At 25.3% G+C, this 26,363-nt stretch overlaps 1 protein-coding gene across 2 annotated transcripts; it reads left to right on the top strand.

Moving 5' to 3' along the window:
- The first annotated feature begins 5,607 nt into the window (after positions 1-5,607).
- Positions 5,608-25,394, top strand: LOC145829927 (mannosyl-oligosaccharide 1,2-alpha-mannosidase IA-like). Of its 2 annotated transcripts, none has more exons than XM_082937813.1 (14): positions 5,608-5,652; positions 9,667-9,810; positions 9,956-10,110; positions 16,571-16,714; positions 17,437-17,537; positions 17,705-17,816; positions 18,243-18,418; positions 19,045-19,145; positions 19,721-19,837; positions 20,295-20,410; positions 21,866-22,079; positions 22,404-22,576; positions 22,863-22,978; positions 24,696-25,394. In XM_082937813.1, the coding sequence occupies exons 2-14, from the start codon at positions 9,669-9,671 to the stop codon at positions 24,787-24,789; spliced, it is 1,761 nt and encodes a 586-aa protein (XP_082793939.1). In that variant the 5' UTR covers positions 5,608-5,652; positions 9,667-9,668; the 3' UTR covers positions 24,790-25,394. The 2 variants fall into 2 exon arrangements, with proteins under 2 accessions (XP_082793939.1, XP_082793937.1); XM_082937811.1 differs by having other exon boundaries at positions 5,610-5,652; positions 9,953-10,110.
- Positions 25,395-26,363: the final 969 nt, after the last annotated feature.

Here is a 26,363-nt window from a genome sequence, read left to right as displayed (position 1 = left end):
TTCTGATTGCATAAACACTGATGGATCCTTCCTGTGCAGGTGTCATAAGGGATTCACACACAAAACACCGTATGAGTGTCACAGTTAGTAAAACATGTTATAGTAATATATAGTGATAGTTGTATATAGTAATAGTAAGTACCCTAATTTCGTTTTGATCTTCTTAACTTGTTACAAATATTTTTTTAAATTATTTTTTTGGTTTGATCCTTTTTTTAAATAACTGATATGTAAACAAAACTTTGTACATATATAGATCCTTGCTCCGATGGTCGACTTAGTTTTTGTAAAAACGGAGGTTTGTGTGAACTAACAAATTCAACTAAACCGTTTTGCAAGTAAGTTAAATTTGAAAAATATGTTTTTACAGAATAATTAGCTTTTTTTCTATTAAATGCAAATGGCCGTTTGATGGACTGAGGTGTACAATCGTTGGTAAGTCTTTATGCAATAGTTTTTTTTATTGTATAAAAATAACTGCAGTAGATAAATTGTTAAAAACATTTTTTTATCACTTTTTGTAATAAAATGTAACATTTACCAATAAAATAATGAAAACAGATAAAAACGTCATTCTTGAAGTAGTTGGTCTGATAGTTCTTGGAACGTTTTTTGTTGTCATACTGTTTGGAATTTACAAATCATACGACATACATCACAGCCATATCAGCTATTATTCAAAAGCATGATAAGATAATTAAGAACTTTCAAGTTTTTTCTTGGTTTCCTTAATTCACTTTATTACTTAAGTGAAAACTTTTCTTTGTCATTCTTATAAAACAATATAGTCGAAAACTATAGAAAATATTTATTTAACATAAACTTTTGATTTTAATGTTTTTGTGAGTACATATAAAACACTGTTAAATCATTTAAAGTGTTTTTTATGAGCTATTAAACAATTATGTACAGTTTTTTAATTAAAGCTTTGAATTTTACAGTGTTACGTTAAGCAAAGTTATAAAAATAACTTTAGTCTTGTGAAACAAAACTTGATGAATCTAGCTTTTTGTGTTTTATAAGCAGTGTTTTGTTCGTTCAATAAACCAATATTTATTTTTATAAATCTTAATTTAATTTGCCACTTAAAACCACCAACTTAAAAACTTTTAGTTTTATTTTTCTGATTTTACAAGTACTAGTTTTTACTTTTGTGTTTTAATTATTTCTTATTTATGCTGGCATTTTACTTATAAACTATACCTACTTTAGCTTATTTAGACAATTTGTTTTAATTTTATTTCTCAACTAATTGAACGACAAAAAATACGCTCAGAATATTTGGTCTTAGGACCTGGTGCACGAAAAATATAAAACATACTTGTCTTCACAAAATCTAACATGTGCAAAAAAAAGTTTTACGAGGTACTAGAATTTTGTATGAAAGTAAATACCTTTTATTTTTTGACATTAATAAATTTCAAAGTTTTTTTTGTCTCGAAACCCAGATAGTTTTTGATATTATTTATACTACAATCAAAAAAAAGTAAAAAGACAAAAAATAAACAAAATCTGCTTAATAATATTTTTTATGTTTTTATTCAAGAACGATAGCTCATTAAAAAGTGTTACGTCTAAATAAGCTAGGGTAAATAAAAATGATGAAACAATTTTATCAAAAATTTAATGAACAATTTATCCATTTTTACAAAAAGTAAATAAAACTCTTTTTCACAGTTGTGATTAAACTTTTAATACTATTTAATTAATTGCTTTTAAGTTTTTTTCAAGTTTAATTATCTATTTTTTAAACTTTTTTGAAGTTTTTATGAAAATATAAATTTTGTAGTAAAGTTTATATATTTTAATTACCTTTTTATTTTTTAGTTTTGAAAAGTAAATAGAAACGAAAATACTTTAAACTTGTTTGTAAACAACCCTAGCAAACAAACAAGTTGTCTACAAAACAAACTATAAAAGTTTGACTTACGGTTTAGAGTATTTTATATGTTTTATTTTAGTAATATATTAAAAAATTCATTGAATTATTATGACCTGTACATATTTAGTATCACAAAAGTAAGCATATAAGAAAAGTTTTATTACATGTTATAAGAATATAACTATTTTTTTACTGTATTTATTTATTAACAACAATTATTTTATAAATGATTAAAATTTGTTACCTTTTGTATTATTTTTTCTTCTGTTTTAAAGTTCTTGTTTTAAATAGTAAATGAGAAATTGTAAAACACACACTAAAAACAATTTAAATAATTTAGTGATTAAAGGTTAGAATATGACAAAAAAAAAAGTCATTTGTTATTTTATTCATATTTTAATTCAAAGTATTTTGTACCTTTAGTGTAGGGTTTCCCAGAGTGGGCCATAAACTACAAAGGGGCAACAGGGGCTATAAAGCAATAATTTGAAACTTACACTAGATATTTTAAATTGACGGTATTAGCTCGTGTATACTTTTTGACGGTAGTGTTAAAACTTATACTAAAAATTCTGGAGTAAACGGTGAAGAGCAAAGAAAAGATCTTGGGTATATTTTAGGTTTTCTTTGAAACTTACACTCGACCAGGGCTTAAGCTACAAGTCTTATGGGCCTGAGAGATGTCAGGTTTTTTTTTTTTTGCCCTATTCAGATGAAAAATCGACCTAGATCAAAGAAACATAAAAAAAATTAAAAATATACCATGCAGCCAAACCGGGAGATATTTTTACACCTAGTTCTGTTTTGAGTCCTAAAGGTAAAGACCTCATATTTAACAAACATAAAAGTTACTTGGTTTACACGTTTGAATGCTGTTGCTCAAACAACTTTATTGGTCAAACTTCTAGACATCTTGAAACTAGAATAAAAGAGCACGTTCCAAAGTGTGTAAAAAACATATCAAAAATCAGCCATAGATTATTAGTACTACAACTTCAAATGCTATGAATATATCCTCAATATCAAAACACTTTGTTAAAAATCAAGTATGAGGAGAAAGTTACAATGAAATGAGATTCAAAGTATTTAGAAGTTGTAACAATATTTTTGACCTTATAAAAATTGAAGCCATCTACATTCATTTAACTTAATCAAACCAAAATTATGTAAGCAGAAAGAATTTGATTTTTCGTAACGCTTGCTTAGTTAAACTATTTTGGTTTTAAATCAGTTACTCTTATGTTATACTTGATTATGATTTTTAAGAACTTTTAATTACATTTTTGTTATTTGCTTGTTTAAGATATTCTAGTGTAACCATAATGCTACAGTCTTTTTTTCTTTTTTACAACTGTATCAAACTCAGAAAAATTTGTTAAAATTTATTTGTATTGAAAAAAAGACTTTGTTTGTTTTATAATCAAGTTAAGTAGCAGACTAATATTTAAAATTAATAACGTTTTGTTTTTGAAAATCCTTTCCAGAAATTATACATCTGGATTTTTTTAAAAGACACAGAGCTAACCCTTAAAAAAAAAGCTTTTACCCTTCCTTTACTTTTTAAACTAATATCGCCTCTTTTTAATAAAATTTGTCAAAAGGCGCTTTTATGACTATTAGTTGACCGCTTTTTCAGTAATGTTCATTTTGATTAGCTATTAGTTTGTTTTTGAAAATAGCTACGATTCTAAAACAAATATTAAAGTTGATAGAATTTTAGATAAAAAAATTTAGCGATTTTTGTATTTTTTTAAATCTTTGCATTTTCTTGATACAAAATAAAATTACAATCAAAATCTAAAAGTGTAGTTATGTCACTGTATTTTAATTTTTTAAATAAGGTTTAAATAATAAAAGTGATTTTTTATGAATTGCAGATAACTAACTGATGATTTGATAATAAAAGTGTTATCACCGTTTAACATAAACTTAAATAAATAAATTGATTAATTTCGTTAGATGATAACAATGTAGAAAAACGTTAATAAAGGGTTTTAAAATAAGTTTCTTTAAAAAAAAATAAAAGGTAACTTGATGTAATCTTAAATGATTAAGGTTACAAGTATTTAGAAAATCTATTGACTCATTTGAAGCTAATTTAATTGTTTAGGTAAAAAAATTATTTAACTTGCTTTTTATATATACTACTTTTATACAAATAACTAGTTTTGTTTAAAAAACTAAACAAATAGTTATTTTTATAACAACAACTTGAAATATTATATATGTTTGTTTAAACGTAGATCCAAATTTTAAAACTTGGTTTAAGATTTTGTTTCCCCTTGGTATAAAAACAGTTTCAAATATCAAGGATGTTAAAAAGATGATGATTAAACATCGAATGTTTCTATGTTTAGAGTTTTAAACAAAGATCGGCACTCGGCAGTGCCGACTCGGCACGGTTGCCTTTGTTAGTCGCGTAGTTCAGTTTTTTTTAACTTTGTATGTGTTTAGGTGTTTTAAGGGCTGCATTTAACCGCGGGCCGCACTATACTTGTCAGAAATAGAAATTCACTAATTGTTGCTGTTTACTCAACTGTGTTTTAATCTGTTTTACTTTTTTTTGAATCGAATCCATGCAGCTCAGAGTTTTTCGAAAATAGTTAAGATAAAATTTCCAAACAAAATGCTTTTTGGCAACTTTAGGACAAAGTTTTCCGATTCCTGAAGTATTTAGAAAAAAAAAGAAACTATTTAGAAAATTATTTTTTTAATAAATTAAGTATAGTTTTTTTTTTGATATATAATTTGTAAACCCTTATAAATATTTTAAAAAGTTAAACTTAAAATAGTTAATTACAAAATTAACTTTACAAATTAGTTTAGTAAGTATTAGTAAAAAAACTTTCCCGATATATTTACAGACTTAAAACTTGATAGATTTATTAACATAAAAAAATATTGACAAATTTACAAAGAAAACAAAACTGTTTAAGAACTTGTAATTAAACTGTAACACTATTAGTCTAGGTTTAATTTGAGTTTTTTTTAATGTAAGATTCAATAGTCCAATAGTCAATTTCTTTATTTAAATAATGTTATTTTTACAGCAAAGGCAAAAAAAAAAACATTGAAAAACTATCACTTAGAATTAATTTCAAAGTCTGAATTATTAACTAAAGAATAACTGTGTACTGTATACATGACACTTTTTTAGTTTAAAAAAATCGGTTGTAGTAATTTATGAAACTTTCTAAAATATTTTATCCCTTCAAAAAACCTAATCAAATCCTTTTTTACCACCGTTAATGTTTCTAAAAGACTATTTTATTTAAAAAGTACTTTTAAATAACTGTTCAATAAATTCAGACGTTTAAAATAAAATTTAAACAGTTAAATTCAAACATAAACTTAAACTTAAGGTTTATATAAATAAACGATGACGAGTAGTTTAACTAGGAATAAATACAAATTAATAAATCATAAAGCATCCACTAGGTGTAAAAAATTTACTCGTTGTATACTTGAAGCTAAAAATTACTATTCAAGATTATTTTTGCAGCATTTTGCAAACTATTATAAACTAAACTATAAAAAAAAAATCATTCGTTCAGTAAATGTAAATTTTTAATTTTCTTCAGCTTTCTTACACCAGGTCCTTAGACCAAACTTTTTGAGTTTGTAGTTCAGTAAACAATACTACAGTGCTTCATATAAGAAGAAAGTTGCTAAAATCTTTTAAAAGCATATATTTCTAAGATTAATTAAAAAAAGTTAACTCTCAAAGAGTTCAATGTAAAACAAGTCGGTGTAAATATTCTAGTTTAGAAGTAAGTAATTCTTAACGGTTAAAGTTAAGTATAAGATAGAATAGTTAGTAATTAAAAGCACTTAAGATTGTTATAGGCTAACGTTTAAATTGTACTAAAGAGTAAAAGATTACAAAATTCACAAGAAAAAACTAAAGTGTTAAGTAAACTTTTTAAATGAGTATTTTTGTAAAAATTTCTAAATAAATAGTACCAAGATTCAAATACAAAACTTTTTAATAAACCATAACTGCAAATAACTGTTTAAATGTTGCTTAGCTACAGTAAGTTGATGAAATTATTCAAAGTACCATAGTAGTATCATAGTAATTCAAAATACCATAATAACTTTTTTTTTGTAAAGTAGAGACCTTTAATTTTCAACAATCAAACCAGTGTAGTATTATTTTATCAACTTTACTAAAAATTGATAAAGTTGGTCAAACTGTAAAAACAGTGGCTTTCTATGTATTTTACTTCTTTGTCCTAGGACTAGACCAACTTCTATTTATATAATGTAGTATGACAAAATTGTTTAGTATTTAAAAGAAAAAAAATACAGCTATAAGCTTAAAAGAAAAATAATTATGAGTTGCAAAATAAAGTAAACTAAAATATATAGTATTAAAGGTTAATTTTTTACAGGGTAGCCAAATGTTTTTGCCAAATTTTTTCTAGGTTTTGAAAATTTCCTCCAGGTTTATGGATAGGAAGTTTAGGTGATATTTAACATTACCATATTGGGATATACAAAGAAATATTATATCACTTTATAATATAGAAAAGGTAACTTCTAGGATCCTGAAAATTTACAGGATTCCAAATGAACTAGAAGTTACCTTTTCAATATTGTAAAGTGATATAAAATTTCCTTGTATATCCCAATATGGTAATGTTAAGTATCACCTAAACTTCCTATCTATTCCAGGTTTTTAAAAGTACACACTTTTGGGTCTATTTTTAGTTTAAGGTAAGAAACTGTGTTAAATAGTTTATAACATTGAAAAGATACTGTAAAGTTACTTTAAATGTATTTCTAATAAAAAATTTTTTGATGATGACAAAAAAAATATTTACAGGATAGGTATTTTGTGTTGAATCAAATTTATTACTAAACATGTTAAAATTTCTATTAAAATAAGATTTTTTAAATAAGCACTAAAGAGGTCTTTGACCGAAACTGAGTCTGCTTTTAAATATCTTAAAAGAATTTAATAGTTGTTAAAATTGTAAAAAAATTACAGGTTTTTCCAGTTTTTTTTTTCAAAATTTCTCAAATTCCAGTTTTTTTTTGTCAAAATTGTCAAATTTCAGGTTTCTTGGCAACCCTGTTTTTTAGAACTTGATACAGGATTGCCAAAAAGCCTGGAATTTGTCAATTTAGGCTGAAATTAAAAAAAAATTTAGTATTAAACTTTTTAATTATTTTAAACATGTTAAGTAGCAAAGTTTTAAGTTAAGTAGTAAACCTAGAAGAAATTTTGAAAACCTAGAGAAAATTTGTCTAAAACATTTTTTTTTATGGTAAAAAAACATCAGTCTCAAACTCCACCCCTTGCAATGATAAACGTTTTCTGGGGAGGTTTTCTTGGCAACCCTGTTGATTAAATATCAAATTTCACTTATAAGGCTCCTTGGAACACTTTCAAAATCCACCCAGTCAAACTTAAGAACCACTTACTGATCGAGGGTTAGGGGTAACAGTGATAGGGAAAAATAAATAACTAAAATTTAAAAAACATATAAAATAAATTAGAAAAAAAAGAAAAAAAAAGTCAGGTGGATTTTGATAGTATACTGGCTCCTCAGCTATAAAAAGTCATATTTGAACAGAACTTCAAAGGGTTATCACACATGGTTTTTAAAATCATTTTCCCTGGAAAATTTTGGTTTTTTTGTCAACTTTTTACGATATTAGTAATTGTAATTAAAAAATATACCTTTTTTAAAGTGTCTCTAACAATAATATTTTTAATTATAAAGTAAAAAACTTGATATGATAAGTAAAATCACAACAATAGTCGATATGAAAAAGTTTATTTTGAACTGGAAAATGCTTTTGACTGTTATTTTTCATGTCTTATTAACTGTTTGTTGATGTCACTCTTACTTAATTATAACTTGTAGTTTCTAAGAACTGATATGACAACAATGAAAAACAAAACATCAATTTAACCAAATAAAAAGACCTCTTTATTAATTATAAACATAAGTATAGTAAAGAATTAAAAGTAAAGCTGAAATAATCTAGTAAAATTGTTTTTAATAGTGAAAGCATATAATTACCTATACCGAGCTATAACCCTTCAAAGATTAAACATAAACAAGCAAGCTTTTTATTTTTTATATATTCTTGTATTTTAATATGAAACAAGTAATGGATATAATAAATAAAAATATAAATATTTTAGATGAAAAAAGTGATAACTTAAAACTTTGTAAATAGTTTCTACTTGTTAGAGTTACTATTTTTTGTTATTATAGATTAGATAATAGAAGTATAATTTAAGCAAACTGATTTTTACTTATACTTTGAGTGGTAGAAAACTTTAAGAACAACTTAGGTTCATGGGTATGGTAAAAAATCGAATTTTGGTTTACATTAAAGTATGATTGTTTTTACCTAGGACCCAAATGTCTTTATATCTGACATAAAACTCAACTATAGGTATTAAATTTAAAAAAATTGAGAACACCTTTTTGTTATCCTATTTTCAGAATAAGATAACGCATACTTTGAGTATTAAGACTTAATTAAAAAAAAAAAACTACAAAAGTTTAACAAAAAGCAGCAGCATATGGGCCACAGTTTGCTGACCCTTGATTTAAAGTGTATTGACAAATCTTTCAACAAATCTTTTGAATAGTTTTCAATAAAGCAGGGTTACCAAAAAAACTGTAATTTGACAATTTAGGCAGAAAAAATCTGGAATTTAGGAATTGAAAAAAACCTAGCAAAATCTGTGGAGTTTAAACAAAAGTTACTAAAAAACCTAGAATTTTAATCATTTTTATACATGTGAAATAACAAACTTTACTAGATATGAAAAATCTATCATATACAAAAAAAATATTATTTAGAATTTTTTATATTATTAAAATACATTAAAGTATCTTTTCAATATTTTTATACCATTTATAACCTTAAAATTACTTTTAACTAAAAATGGACAAAAAAACTTGTACTTATAAAAACTTGGAAGAAATATGGTAAACCTGCAACATTTTTTTTCAAAACTTTGGAAACTCTGATAAAGGTTTTTACACTTTTGGCTTTTATGTAAGGTAGTTTTAAGTGTTGGTTTTTAATTTTGGATAGATTTAAGATAAAAATGAGCCTTTTAAAAGCGTTATATCGCTTATTATCTTTTAACCCTTCATATTGATCTAATAGAATACTGGACTTCGTGCATAGGTGGTTTAACATTTTTTTTACAGAAATTAATATTAGCTCTTAAATGAAAGCTATTAGCCAGTGTTTGTTGAATAAAAAGTTTCAATTAATTTTTTTAAAATGATTCCAATACAAAACCTGTGGACCATAATTTTTACATTGTGTTTTTTGGAAACCTACAAACTCACTTAAAATATGTCTACCTAATTTTTTATTTCTTTACCTAGACACTTTAATTTTTCAGTAAGTGTTCCTGTTATTATTTTGAAGAGAATTCAAATAAAAAAAACTTAAAACAAATTGAATTTATTTTCTGAGAAGTTTTCTTAAGTTTTATAAAAGTTAGACTGAGAAAATTTTAATAATTGCTCTAAAATTGTAGGTTTTTATTGTTACAGTAATAGTTTGCACCCTCTATAAAGAACCTATGAAGCTCTTAAAACTTATTGTATTTTAAAAGTGGTGAAAAAAGTAAAAGTTACATTTTTTTACATAAAGTATTTGTAACTATACATTTAGGCTAACTTTAAATTTTAGGTATGTGACAGGGTTTTCAATTTTTTGTTTTGAGATTTATTATTTTTATCCAAATTTGTTTTTTAAGAAGGTTATATGAAACTAACCAACTTATAAATTTTTAGTTATGCCTTTTTTCCGATTAAAACGATTAGTACTAGTGATAGTAGCCTGCCTGTTTGTTGTATCATGTACATTTACTTTCTACTTTATGCCCAAATCTGATGAATTAGATCTCATTGCACTTTTTGAACATCGGCATGAGCATGGTAAGTTGTTTAAATAAGTCTAAATTAAATTTATTAAATTTAAAGTCAACTAACATTTTGATGTTTTACAATTTTTTATTCAGTTTAGTTTCAAATAATTCAGCTAATTTTCTTTGCATATTTATAACCCAAGTAATATTAGAAGATGAAGTCAAGTTGATGAAAAAAAGTATTTCCCAAGCACCGCCATTGCCTGAAAAACCAGTGCTTGTAGTTAAAGACCCTCGACATAGGTTTGATATAGAAAAACTTGACAAACTTGATTCTCTTGTAAATGGAGTGATTGAAAATTCAAAAAATGTAAGTTTGTAAAACTAGTATAAGCACTCTAAAATTTATACATTGCTAATTCAGACAAACAAATAGCTTGCTAGTTTAAACTAATAAAAAAGTATTAAAAGTTTTAAAAAGTGTACTAGCAGGTACAATTATAAAAGTTAAAAGTGGTAAAAAAAGTTAATGACCACTAAACGTATCTTATTAAAACTAGTTTTACAACTTACTTTGTCCTTATTTCAAAAAAACAAGATTAATTTGAAAAAAATAAAATATATAACAACTGCCAATTATTTAAGATGAAGATGGTAGAAAAAAAATATATATATAAAGAAATAATTCACTGTCAGTCAAAATTATCAGAATTTCAAATGTTTTGCAAATATATAAAGGACATGTGTAATGTTAGATTATGTTTATAAAAAAGCACACCTTTAAATAAAAAAGAGTTTTAGTTTAAGCATAAGATATTTTTCTATGAAATCTTTCTATAAACTTATAACCAATTTACTTAACTCTACTACTCAATAGATTTTAAAAAAGTGTGATATAAAACTAAACTTTTTATTAATATTTACTGTAAAAAACATTTATTTTTGTTAAATAAATTTTATTAAGAAATTTTATTTAGTTTTAATTGGTAATTGTTCTTAGTAAATACAACCCAATCTATAAAATATTAATAAAAATATAATATATTTGAGATATATTTGAAATGTGGAATAAGAAATTAGTCAACTACTCACAAATTTTAGATGTAAACTTTAAAGTTTGAAATATTTAAAGAAAAGTTTAGTTTTACACTATTGGCATTAGGGGTGTCCATCATGTTTTTAGCAAGTTTATAAGTTTTATCTTAGCTATTATAAATTTATATTTCTTAATAAAACTCTAAATAACTCTAGAGATTTAAGCCATCAAAATTCAGAAGTTCCTTATTGAAGATGCCAACTAAAACACAAAAAAAAATTGTTTAGTAAAATTTTATGTTCTCACTCATTTTCATTCATATTTTAATTTTACATTGAGTCCATTTTCAATATTAGGATATTATTAGTGAAGCATTGTTTTGATAAGAAAGAGAATTATGACTTTTTTTTAAATTTTTTAAAGTTAAACATTTTCACTTTTAAGTAATTTAAAAGTCTAAAGCAAGAAATGTTTTACAATATTTGAGAATTTTTTCTCAATATTCTTTTTAATTGCCTTTTATATTTCAGAGAAAGTTAACAATGAAAAAGTGCAGTCATTAGTTATTTTGGAAAGTTTTTACAAAAAAGACTATATCTCAAAAGCAAAAAAAAAAAAATTACAAAGCACTTTTACAATTGCTTGGTAATTCACAAAGTTTTTGGTCATTAACACTAATTTTCTAGCAACCTAAATTTTGGCTGTTGTTTGAAGAATCATATAAGGGACATAACTGTATGTATATACTAAGCTTGTATAGATTTATGATAATTGAAAGTGTTAGATTTTTTGATATAAAACTTGAAAAACGTTTTACAAAAAAATAACAAAAAATAAATGTATGATTTTAGTAGTAATATTATGTTTACTATACAGTTGATTAAACTAATAAATTAAAACTGTTTTAAGATTTTATAGTAATATAAAAATTAATTTTTATTCACTATAGTATAATTATTACTTAAATATTTATAAATTCTCACAAATCTATTCAAAATATAGATTTTAATGTTTGTTAACAAAAGATCCTAGTGAAGTTCACTGGAATATACACTAAAAACAAATTATACAGTACAGTGCTTATTCACATGTCCGGATAACTAAAAATTGGGATAACTACAAAAAATAATTTTTTTCATATAATAATATAACTGCTGCATATAATGCAATGCATATTAAAAGTCTTATGGTAAAAACAAATACATAGTAATTGTAAGTGATATATAATAAAATGATAAATAATAAAAGCTAAACTTAAGGTTAATTAATTTATTTTTTCTATGGTAGAAAAACATCAGACTTACTAACCCTCTGCAACTATATACATTTTTTATGGGTCAAACAAGTAAAATTCATCATTTGTAATTCCACCTGCCCTAATTATCAATTCAAAAAAAAATATTAATTTTTGTTAAACAGAAAATATAAATTCAATTTATCTTTAAAAACAAAAAATAATGTAAACCTATCTCTTTAAATGAAATGAAAGACTTTTTTTCTTAGTTTAATTTGTTAACAAGGAAACTTTAATAAGAACAGACAGAAAGAAAACGGGAAAATTTTACTAAGTTTAAAGTCAATTTAACGGAAACATATCACTCCTAACAAATTAAATTTTATTGGAAGTTTTGCTAAGATTAGAAATAATAGATGTTTGTTTTACAGTTTTTCCACGTTTTTCAGCAGAAAACTTATGGAATTTAAAAAGTTGCAAAACTTTTTGAATGAATTTTTGTGTTTACTATTGAATTTTTTTTGAATTTTCATCTGACCAAAACTGTCCGGATAAGTGAAGTCCAGATAAGTAAATAAGCACTGTACTTTTTTTGGGAACGGGTCACTTTTGCACGAGCGTCACTTTTGCACAAAGACACTTTTGCACGAGGGGTCACTTTTGCACAAAGGGTCACTTTTGCACAAGGGGACACTTTTGCACTGCGACTCTTTTGCACGGAGGGTAACTTTTGCACGAGGGGACATTTTTGCACGAGGAGACACTTTTGCACGAGGAGACACTTTTGCACGGCAACATTTTTTTAAAATTTCTTTTTTTTTTTTAACTTAAATAATATTGGTTTTCAACACAAGTTGTTTTGAATAAATAAAATGTGGTAGTTTTTTAATGAAATTTTAATGTAAAGTTTTTATTTGAAGTTTTACTTAGAACAATATAATAACGTACCAAAATTATTATTATTATTAAATTAATTTAAATAAACTAGTTGAATACACATTTCTAATTAAAAAAAAAAATTAAATACATTAAATGAAAATAATCTGAATTTTGTTACTTTTTAAACAGAAAGATAAACTTAATTTAGTAAGGCTTTAAAACACGAATTTTGAGTATTATTTTTAATTATTTTTTCTCGATGTTATAATTAGCATTATATAGCTATTAAAAAAAATTTAATTTTTTTTTATTTCAAATAATTGTTAAATTATAAAAAAGATTTACTTAGCTTATGAAGTGTAAAGGTATTTCAGATTTTACCTGATGTTTATTTTTTAATGTAGCGTGAGAATAAAAAAAGCAATAAAGTAGCCTATTTTTCATGATTTAAACTTGGATTATTTTACTACTATAATGTTGCGTGATCATGATAGGCCATTGAGTTAGTAACATTTGAAAGTTTGAACTTATGTTCATCAAAAGTATCAAGAGATCCTTACACCAGCATTCCATGATCATGAAATAAGCCAATGACACCCTAACGTTAATGTCCTTGGAGCGTTAGCTTTTTATTTTTGTTGTTAGTCAATGCATTTAAATATTCGATGTTGATCGTTTTACATCAAAGCGTAAATGAATGTAAGTTTGTGGTTAAAATTTTGCTTTTTCGTTAACCTATATATATCAAATTAAGTTTTTTATCTTTGTTATAATAAATAAACTATTTGTTTTTTTTATGTGTCTTCCAGTTTAAGTGGTCTCGGTTTTGAGGCCTAGGTTTATCATATGAACAATAAACTTGTAACCGTATAGTAAAATATATAAAAAGGCATAGTTGTTGAATAATATTTTAAATCTCAAAATAAACTCGAACAATTTACTTACACTTAAAGTATTTTTTTATCGTAGTTTCTAAATAAATTAACTTTTTTGTCCCTGATATGAATCTTTTATAATTTATTTTTTTTTATCTTTTTGTTAGTTTGTTTCTAACATTAACGTTTGCTGTTTAAGATTTTAGATCTTTCATTTTTTGTCTTTAATATAGGTATATTTTAAAATTTTAGTTTGCAGTTTTATGTTACAGATTTGGTAGTAGATTAAAAACTTTTAATCGGCCAACATGCAAAATTGATTATCCGTGCAAAAAAAATTCATAGTGGCAAAATGCCTCTGTGCAAAAATTTCATCGTAAAAATGTTACGTTGTGCAACAATGCTGCTGTAAAAAATTGCCATTGAGAAAAAATGTAGCCATGCAAAAGTGTCTCCTTGTGCAAAAGTAACGCTGTGCAAAAGTGTCCCCTCGTGCAAAAGTGACCCTCCGTGCAAAAGTGTCCCCTCGTGCTAAAGTGACCCTCGTGCAAAAGATTTGCCATGCAAAAGTGTCCCCTCGTGCTAAAGTGACGCTCGTGCAAAAGTGTCCCCTCGTGCAAAAGTGACACCCACCCACTTTTTTTATTATACCAAAATATGTTTCTGTGTGTTAACGGACTATCACACTTCAACTGGGTTCTGTAAAAAATTAAATACTGTAAGGAAAAAATAGAAGCTAGAGTAGGTATATACATAATACATTTATTTTTTGTTATTTTTTTTTTGTAAAACGTTTTTCAAGTTTTATATCATAAAATCTAACACTTTCAATTATTATATATATATACATATATAGTATTTATCTAGGTAGTTACTACCTAGTTACTACCTAGATAAATACTATACATAATTATACATGCTTTTTTCTGCTTTTTTTCTAATGTGTGTTAACATTTTATAGACTCCGTAGATCTATTCTTAAATTTATTTGAGAGCAGTGAAACGTCGTTAGTTGAAATAAAGTTTTAGCACAAGAACATCTGCGGTATATATATATATATATATATATACAAGCTTAGCACATACATAACATCTAAAATATTGGTTGCTAGAAAATTAGTGTTAATGACCAAAAACTTTGTGAATTACCAAGCAATTGTAGAAGTGCTTTGTGAATTTTTGTAATTATTTTTATTAGAATAAACACATGTATATACCTACTAAAGCTTCTATTCTTTCCTTACAGTATTTATTTTTTTACAGAACCCAATTAAAGTGTGTTAATCCGTTAACACACAGAAACATACGTCGGTATAATAAAAGAAGTAATGTATAATTTGTTTTTATTAAATTCTTACATAGAAAGTTATCATTATAATAACTAAAATAAATTACGATTTTATAAAAAAATAACATATAATGTATTACATCATTTTGGTCAAGTCAAAACTTTTAATGTATAACTTATCCAAATTAACAATTATAAAATTCAAAACATAAATTAAATTATGAAACTTTTTTGTACTACATGTATTAAACAGAAATTTGAGACATGATTCATTCAAAAACATTTGTCTCAAATTTCTATTTAGATTTGAAAAAACTACTGTAGGTTTTTTTTGAGTCTGATCAAGATGTTGTTGATAAAACAGTTGTTTTTAAAAGTACTATTATTTGTTATTATTGCACTAAAAAAAATGTTTTGTTTAAGCATTTTTTTTAAATATTTTTTTACTAAAAAACTTAAAATACTATACTATAAAATATAAAGACACTTTTTAACAACTTTATCTTCTAGATATATTTACAAACTACTTTTTTGAAATGCTTATGATTATTTGTTAACCCTATACTTTTCAATATTTCTTAAAATAAAATAAATACACTATGAATGCTTAAACTAAGTTGCTGAATACATTATATACAAGTTTTTCTAAATAACTGTTTAAAAACTATAAAATGTTTTTGCGCTACACAGTTGATAAACATCTTTAAACTGGCCAGAGTTATGACCCGTAATTTGAAGTTTTGAAAAATCATTTTAGTTGATTTCGTCAAAAATATATGCTACACGTATAAAAGCATTAGATATTTTACAATAAAAATAAATTGTTACGTTTAAATTAAACTCGTACTTTGGTATGTGGAAAGTATGGATTTATTATTTGTTATTGTAACAATTAGAATAACCATAAAAACTTGGTCAAAAATAAGTCAGTAGCTTAAACTTTAAAATAAAAGCTGTAAAAACAAAGTAGTGACATTTTAAAATATTGTGTTGCTATAACTGAAAAAAAAACTTGTTAAAACTCAAATAATAATGTTCATTAGTAAATCTTCTACATAAACATTATTAGTTTCAACTAACAAAATTTTTAATTCTGTAGTACATTATTTTTTAAGTTATTCATAAAAAATTTTATTAATTTTTTTTTGTATCTAAAAATGTACAAAACAAGAGAAAAAATGTTTCTCACTAGATTTGCTGTTCCAAACAAATATTCATACAAAATTATTTTAATAAAAAAATAACAAAACTTTTTTTAATCCAGCTAATCAAACACGGTAAATTTTTAGTTGTGCTTCCCTTATGCAAGTAGTATGTTAGCTTCTTAAGTTGAAATTATTCATTTCCTGCCTATTGTTAAATTTAACCTCTATCTCGCCTTGATAAACAAATAAGTAAAACTAAACTAGTTTAATCTTTCATTTATTATTTTCAAGTTCTCTCGTTTTAAAAGCTTATATTATTAACTAAATGTTGTTTTTGACACCAATATTTTGAATTAAAAATTTAAAATTTTAGGCTGGGCAGGCTGAAATGGAAAAAGTTGATGATTTCGTTATTACCCAATTTGTAGAGCCTGTACACAGAACTGGAACTTATGACTTTAACAGAGGGACTCCTACTGATCCAGATGTTGTTGAAAAAAGAAACACGATAAAACAGGTTTAATTCTATGTATGATTTAATGTAAATTCAGGTTTGTTTTTAAAACACATTTTAGCTCAAAGTTAAATTGCAAATGTTAATAAACTTTTAGTCGTTTGTTTTTCAATAAAGAAAATACTAATAAAATTAGAATGCAATATAAGCTATTTAAACAAACAAATACAACAAATAAATACAAATTTGTTATTGTGTTTTTTACTTTATCAATATTTTTTTGTTTTACAAATTAAAAAAAAAAAGATTGTAACATACAAATGTTGTCTCAAGTAAAATGTATTCATGATATTATTTTTTAATTAAAAAAATGTATACTTTTAGTAAATTACAACTTGGTTTACTTATTTACAAATTTTAGTTCTGAATTCAGAAAAAAAGTTAAAAATCTTAAATATAGTTCAGTTAGGTTTTTTTTTATTTGATTAAAGTTTAGGCTTTACATACAGAGAACTCAAAATATTTTACATAAATTTTCATTGAAGTTTTTGATTGCAAAAAATGAACTTTTAGTTTAATAATTTTAAATGTATGCGTTTTAGTAAAAAGTTTTATTAAATTTTTTGAGAAAACTCAAAAAGTTACTTAAATACTACTAAACATCTATTTACTTTCGAATATTTATTTGTGAATTTATATCACAAGAATTTACATTGGACAAGGTTTACTTTTTAAGTAATATGTATATACTTTTTTTTTTTGTTGACTTGTTGTTTTTTGTAAAGATGATGCAAGTAGCATGGGACGGTTACAAGAAGTACGCATGGGGAGCCAGCGAAGTCAAACCCATTTCAAAGAAACGACACAAAACAGCTATATTTGGAAAGTAAGTTTAAACTATTAATATAGAGTTTCCTAATTACATTTACCTAGTTGCCTAATTTCCTTAAATCTAGATAAAACATTTTGAGCTTTAGAATAAAGCTTTAACTGTGTAAAAGTATTATGCTTTGTATCTTATGTATGTTTTACTAACATATACTAAATAAACAGCGCAGATATAGGTGCAACCATAATAGATGCACTTGACACACTTTACTTGATGGGAATGACAAAAGAATTTGATGAGGGTAGGACTTGGGCAAGAACCCTTCAACTTAAATCTGTAAGTGAATTAATTTTGTACTTTTATTTAAATTTAGTTTTGTTTATATTAAAACATCTACTTTACTATGATAGTGGTAATCTTTACTCAGTTTTTTTAGCTTACAACATTTTTCTGGTATTTATTTCAAGTACGTAGTACCATATATACATTAGGTTTTATTCAACTTCATGTAAATTAAAACTAAAATATTTTTTTACAATACAAAATGTTATGCTTTGCTTTGTCCTAATTTAAAACATTTTTTTTACTTAAAATCTAATTATCATCATAAAATTTATAAAGAACAAGAATAATAAATATAATGGGTATTTTAGGAGCTAAATTGCTTTTTGGGTTAATAAGTAAATATATATTAATATACAATTTTAAACTTTTAATTTTCTCTTATTAGGTTGTAGAATATTAAGCCTTTATTTGTTTCAGCACTACGACTTGTCGGTGTTTGAAGTCAATATCAGATTTATCGGAGGGCTTTTGTCCGCATACGCCCTCTCCAATGACGTCACAATGCTTAACAAGGCGAGAGAAATCGCCGATCTGCTCATTCCTGCTTTCGACACTCCAACCGGAATTCCTTATGCCCTTTTTAATCCTACCACGTTTGTTTTGTCGTTTTTCTTTAGTTTATTTTTTTTTTTGTTCTTCTGATTTTTTTTTACGCTAGTGAGTATTAATTGTACATGTTTAAAGTTATTTTTAATCAGTCAATATCTGTAAACTAATTTGTTGGTTATCTGTTAAAAGTATTTTGTTAACTTGAAAAAAAAATATTTTTGTCATTTTCTTTGTAACTTAAACAAAAAATAAAAAGTTTTACTGAATTTTTAAAGTTTAATTTTAACATATTACTGTTTTCGAGTATATATTTTAATTTTGTTGTTAGAAAAATTATTAAAAAGAAGGTGCTTAATGTTAACATTGTGATTATAAGAGGAAAATAAGTTTAAACTTTAAATTGAAATGCGTGTTTGTTTACTGCTGAGTGATATCGAGAGCTTGTTCACTTTCTGCTTGACCCATTTTGAATTAAGTTGTCAACACGTTTTCTTATTTACTTAGCTTTTGTTGTAAAACTTGTATTTATTTCAGTTTATAAATTTGGTCCAGGTCACTTTTGCCAAAAATATTATTTATTGAAAGTTAGTTTGTGTTAAATATCTATTTATCTAATGCTTTTTTTAAAGTTGTTATAAAAATTTTAGTCTTAGTTTTTTGTGTTTTACAGTAAAAAAACAAGAAACTACAGCTGGGCCTCCGGGAGCAAATCTATTTTGTCTGAATTTGGAACGCTGCATTTAGAGTTTGCCATGTTGACTAGATATACTGGTAGTTTCCCGTTTTTCTTTTTATGATACCTATGTTGAAGGTAAATAATCAATAACCAGTTTAAAAACTATTTTGTAGGCTATCTTGTTCACAGTAAATATTTCATTAAATAACTGTAAATGTATATTGTAAAAAAAATACTTACAGCATTATAAGATATAATTATTAATATGTAAACTTTTAAATTTTTGAAAAAAAAGTTTGAAGTTGAGATCGATTGAATAAACTGTTTAATTTTTTTCATCTCATAATTTACTTTTTATATTTGTTTTAAAACAAAATGATTCAAAAGTTAGAAGTACAAATAAATCATTCACAATTATTGAAACTATTAGTTCTGTGTGCAGTTGTATATTAACAGCCATATGAAATTATTTTTACGTTGTATTTTTATTAGTTTGTCAATACTCATATTTTGTCGCTTACTAAGTTATTACTCATATGAATAAACAACTAAATAAGCTATTTTTCAGTTTCAGCAGCAAAAATAGTTCTATTAAAATTATTGCCACAAAAATAAGTTTTACACTGTTTTTTTAGAGAAGTAAGTACACTGACATAACTGTAAATACCAGGAGACCCAAAATACCTGGCAAAAGTTATGAAGATCAGAGACTATATGCAGAAGAAACAAAAGGATAAGGGCCTATACCCGAACTACATCGATCCCAAAACTGGTGCTTGGGGAACCCGTTAGTTTACTACATTGATTACTTTGAGATATTTTCATCCCAACTACTTTCTTTTTTCTGTACTATTTTTTGAAGCAGCTCAATAAAACCTTTAGTTAATTTTTGGACCGTTTTTATTTAATAACTTATATAATCAACATTTCGTTTTCCTATATTTGTTTTTTAACCTTTTATTGGGCTAAACATACTTCTTTCAACTAAATTATGTATAAATATATCCGGTATTCGACTTATTTTTAACTTAGTCTTTAAGGATCCACAGTAAAAATACTCTTTTTAAAGTAAAATCAAAAAAACACACCTACTTGGCTATGTAAATCATAGACTAACAGAGCATGATAATACTTAAACACTCAAACATTTATTTAAGTGTTTTAGTTTTAAATAATATAAACCATAGTTTACTTTAAGTTTACCTACAACTAAACTTAATTCTTAACATATTTTTCTTCAACAGGTCACGTTTCGCTAGGAGCTTTAGGTGACAGCTTTTACGAGTACCTGCTGAAAGCGTGGTTGTTATCCGGTAAAAAAGACACGACTGCCCGAGTCATGTACGACGAAGCAGTGAAAGTTTGTACAAGTTTTATAAAAGGAACGTAACATTGTGTCAAAGTTATCTGCAATTTTGTTATGCCTTTTTAATATTTAATGTGATATCTCTGCTGCGTTCAACATTAATGTTGCTTGTACTCGGCTTCAAGCGTGAATTTAATTTTTTTTAACTATTTAAACTTTATGCATATCTTAGAGTACAAAGTTTTGAATATATTTTTTTTAAACACTAATTCTTAATGATCGAAAAGCAGAAACATATTTTTTATTTTTGTAAAGATTTATTACGTCAAGGTATTTTAAGATATAGATTTGTACAATTTAAATTCTATAAGTTTGGTAATAATTTTAGTGTTATCTGTTTTTAGCTAACAATTTAACATTGTCATCTAAAGACTGTTATACCCGAAAATTTATAAATGACCTAACTAAACATTTTTTTAAACATAAGATATTAAGTTGAGTTAATTTTTAAATATTTTTTTATTCTATAAAAAATAGTTCTAGTTCAACTAGATTTAAAAATGTATTGCTATTGTTTAGTATAATCTTTTAATCTGTATTTACTTTTATTAATGTACTTTTGAATTATAAGGGATTAATTTACAAAAGCAAGCTTATTTTAACTACAATGTTATAATAGTTAGAAATTAGTTTAAAAACAACGAGCAACAAAAGATTATAAATACGAGCGCTGTTTTATCTACGAGTCATACTCATTGACGTGTCGTTGACGTGAATTATTATTTTTTTTATGAGTATTAACTTAGTTTATTACCTTAAAATCTTACATTTCGTAGTCTAAAAATAGTAAAGACCAAATTTAATATTATTATTATTAAACGTAAAAATTGTTAGTATTCGTTAAGTGTAAAACTAAATCATATTATATTTTCGTTATTTTTTGGTTAAACAAAATATGTTCTACGGACCAAAAATATAACATATGGAAATACCTTATTTTTTCTAGTTTTTTCAAACTTAATTAAAGTATAGTGAAAAACATTCATATGGTTAATTATAAGTGCATTTAAGAATTGATTACCACCTACACACTTAAAAGTTTAATACAAACAAGACGCAACAGCGTAAAACTATTAACCTCACGTTATAAAAGCATCATTTTAAAGTTAATTTGCAACTTTTTATTAGTTTTTATAAGTTTTTAATCTTAAGTTTTAACTTATTTTTCTTCTTGAAAGCTGCTTTTATAAGCACTAATAAAGTAAAAATAATAAAAAGTACTTGTCAGTCATACAAGTACTCGAAGCAAACTTAGGATAAATGTTAGTGATTTTTTTCGAAGTCGACAAAAACTTAGCTAAAACATGTTTTCATTGAATGTTATTATTAATTTTCAAACAGTTTACGTAAACATAAACCGCATGAAATTAACAGCAATTCCCTTTTAATTTTTAGCAAGCAATTAAATTCAATTACACATACCAATGAAAACAAATTTTCCGCTAACAGGCGCTGGAAGCCAACATAATAGGCACATCGCCGGGCGGGCTGGTGTACGCCGGTGACTTGAGGAACGGCAGGCTGGAGCCGAAGATGCAGCACCTGACCTGCTTCAGCGGTGGAATGTTCGCGCTGGGGTCCAGGGGCAGCTCGGATCCGGAACACTTCATGAAGCTGGGAGCCGATTTAACCCACACGTGCCACGAGTCCTACGACAGATCCAGTAAGTTTGTTGGACTTGGTTCAACACACAGGGTTTACAAAATTATTTTGGCGATGAAGGGGCAATAACTAGTAAAGGAATTAAAAATTGAATAAGTTATTTACTTGTAAAGCGGAAGTATCTCATGAAGGGGATTTTTCTTTTAATTCTGTTATGTTAATTAATTATGAAAATGAGTTAGGGTAATCGTAGTTTACATAAAGTTATTTTAGTTGTACAATTTTATCAATAGATTTTGTACTTCAAATTCAAAAAAAAAAACTTAAGGACTTTCCTGTTTACGAGTATATTTTAGATTTTATAAATATCAATTAAACAAAACAGACACAAAATTGGGACCTGAGTCTTTTGGGTTATCAGGGGGACGCGAAGCCACGGCAATCTCGCAACGAGACAAGTATTACATACTGCGACCCGAGGTCATCGAAAGCTACTTTTACATGTGGCGGTTGACCAAAGAGCAGAAGTACAGAGATTGGGGCTGGGAGGCAACACAGGTTAGTATTAGAAGAAGTTTTTTGTTTGCATTAATTTCTCTACAAAAATTAATTTACTTTTAGATATTTTTTTCTGTAATATTTAAAATCCTGAAAACAACGCTTAATTGTATCTTTAATACTTTAAACTTTCTGTTTATAACTGAAAGTACACTGAACTCTGGTTATTATGTCTAAAACCTTATTGATGCATCTTCACTTAATTTTGTCATGTAATTTAAATTCAGTTGCCATATTTATAACTGTCATTATTTTATACAACTGGCAAAATTGAATTGTACAACAGGCACTTCTGAAGCATTGTAAGACAGAAGGAGGGTTCAGCGGATTAAAAGATGTATACCAGAACAATCCAGTAAAAGACGACGTTCAACAAAGTTTCTTCCTTGCTGAAACATTAAAGTATGTTTAGCATTCACATAAGATGTTTTTATATAAACCTGTGTAGTTTCTAGTTTTTGTATGTTTTTAATCAAAGAAATAGTGGTATCAGATTATTTCTAAGTTTAATTATATCTAAATATTTTAAAGTATCAACTTATGATAACGTATTTGCAAACAAGCTATAGAACTGTTGTTAAGAAAATCTGATAATTTTTCTTATAAAATATAAATTGTATAATTGATTATTTCTAAAAACTTTAATTAAGAAATTTGTTTTTCGATCAGAATATACCATGATACTAAAACTTTTTTTTAACAATATTTTTGTGCAATAAGAACTAGGTCTTCGTTACCGTTTATAATACTTTATATAAAATTTGCTAATTTATTTAGAATTTATTTGAGTTGCTGTAAACAATGAACAATGATATAAAATAAAAACTAGAATCAAATTAATTACTTTTTCAGTTTCTTAAAACTTAATTACTTTTTGTATGAGGCGACACGGTAAGCTTATATTTTAAATAAATTGCTAGTATTTAATTTTGTCTGTTACACTTAAATGCTTTGTAAAAACGTCACGCAACGAGTTGATTAGGTATTAATGAAGTCGTTTAAAAGGAAAACCTTAAGGCGCGGATGCTTTACTTGCGTTTAAGGTAAATTAGGTCAGAATATTTATGCTTTAAGCTAGTTCGTTGCATTTTTTTTGTTTATTGTTTTCAATCAGCGTTTGGCATAAGTTTTAACAAGAAAAAAAAACTAGTTTATAGAGAATTATTTTTATTAAAATCAAAAATAAATTGTATGTAACTTACTATCATCAAACCAGCGGTTGTTAACCGTTTTTTCATGTTTTACCCCTTTTTTAATGGTTAAAACAAAATTTACCCCTTTTTAAAAGGCTATTTACCCAGTTTATCTCAAATATACAAAATAATGTTTAATTTTCAGGAACAAAACTATATTTTAGAACTTTAAGCTTATTAGATAAAAAAAATCGTATAATTTAAAGAGTTTACTAAACTTAAAAAAAAATTACAGTAAAACACTAACTTATTAATTAAGAAGACAATTAATAAACATTAATTTACATAACTTGTAAAAAAGAAAATCTACCCACTAAAACAAGGGAATTTACCCCAGGTTAAGAATCGCTGACCTAAACAAAGCTAAAAAATGTTGTTTATTTGAGGTGTGTTAGCATTTTAACTTTTACACTTACATTTGTTTATAAAATTTATATGTTTAAGTTTTCATTTGTTTTAGTTAAAAACTTAATAAACATATTAAAATGTTAATAAAGGTTCAAGAGATCAATTCGTAAGCATAACTTATAGATTTATAATACTTTTTGTACTATCACTAATATTTTTTGAGTTTTTATTTGATTATGATAACTTGAATCCCTTTATTTGTCCTGAAAGTAAGCACATTTAAATACACAGTAAAAGTAAAACAGTTAAAAAACTGAATAAATTAAGTTTTTTGTGTATTTTCAAGCAATCACCTTTGTAAAACTTTTAAGTCGACAGACATTTATTTATAACTGTCAGAACTATACAGTTTCATATAAGTCTGTTAGGTAATTTTTATAATGTTCTTAAAGCTTTAAATTAAGTAAAGTTATTTTACTAACTCTTAAGCAAAACAAACTACCCCACACATACTTAAAAACTTGTTTTGAAAAAATTCCGGTTTTAATTTTTTTACCTGATTTTCTTACTTTTTATAGATACTTGTATTTGCTGTTCTCCGAAGACGACCTGGTTAATTTGAACGAGTGGGTCTTCAATACCGAAGCTCATCCATTGCCAATAAGCACGTAGCCAAGCCAAAATACTTTCAGGTACAACAGCTTTTCTTTTCAAAATCACGAAACTTTCCTTTGATTATAATTTATTTTAATGAATTAACGGTGATAAACTATTTTAATTATATGAAGCTTGCATTTTGATCCTTCTAACATCATTTTAAAATCTGCAGTCTTTTTTTAGTGATATAGAAGTAATTTAAAATACTTAACTTGTAGCCTGTCAATATTTACATTACAACCAGTTTTTTTTTATAATTGTAATGCAGTGTTTATTTAGACACTTAATTATCTAACACTTTTCTTCACTTATTTTATATATAAATAGTACACTATAATGACTAAATAACATTTTTTATATAGTATATAAAAGTATAAATTTTTAAAAAACCTCAAAAAATATTTATTGAATTGATTTATTATATAAAACATCTTAACTAGTTTTTTAGTTTGATTTTTGTAAATTATTTTTCTTTCATCAACATATGAGTAGCTTTTTTCACTTTCATTCCTGCAATATTTCAAAAAGTTTTATTTTATTGATGCTCTTTTTTAAACATTGTATAAGTTCTAATGCACATTTTCATATGATACTTGTTGTTTTAAGAATAAAACATGCAAATCATAACTTTTTTTGTTAAAATAATTTTTGTAAAAAATAGTTTCATTAAATTGTTATTTAAATTGTTTAATCGAAAATTGTTGCAAAGTTTTCAGAAAATTGATAAAAACAGAATAACTGTTTTAAATATAGATTTAATCGTTTGCTAACAAAAGATCCTAATGAAACAAGTTCCCTGGAATATATATAAAATTAAATTATACAGTAATCTTCCTTTATTGTACCAACATATGTTTCTGTGCGTTAACGAATCAACACACTTCAACTGGGTTCTGTAAAAAAATAATTACTGTAATGTAAGAAAAAAAGCATAGAATAAAGTAGGTATGTACATGTTTTCATTAAAATAAAATAATTTATCAGGTTAACAGTTAATTATAGATAAAATACTTAAAGTTAAATCCGACTGTTATAAAACTATATAGTATTTGTAATTATTAAGTCTAAACTAAGTAAAGTGAACTAAAATACACAACGAAACAATAAATCATAATATAAACAAACCACTTACTTTAATGGAAAGAAATACTGATTCAAATTTATTTTACTGTTGTCAATGATCGAATAAAATACATCCAATAATTACGTCACAATGTATATGAAGATTAAGACAGCTATTTAATCTACATTATAAAGTTGGTTGATTTAGTCTTTATATTTGGGAAAGCTGTAAAGTACTTTAATATTTAAAGTGCTTTAAAGTAGTGTGTAATCTATTTTGAATAAAAATGAAACAAGAACCATTAGTTAATGTATCAATAAAATTTTTCAACGGTGAAGACAATAAAAGACACAAGAACTTGATATAACGTGTGTTTTATATATTAAATGTTTGTAAAGATTAAATCTAAAACTATAACAAAATCAAAGTTAGATACCATTAGGAAGCAGATTTAGTTTAAATGTAAAAATTTAAAGTTTTAGAAAACAAAGCACAAAAAAAAACTTGTTATTAAGCTTACAAAGCA

This window comes from Thalia democratica, chromosome 2 (genome assembly GCF_965202585.1).
Source record: "Thalia democratica chromosome 2, ktThaDemo2.hap1.1, whole genome shotgun sequence".
NCBI classification, from domain to species: domain Eukaryota; kingdom Metazoa; phylum Chordata; class Thaliacea; order Salpida; family Salpidae; genus Thalia; species Thalia democratica.
This window is presented reverse-complemented; position numbering and strand designations above follow the sequence as displayed.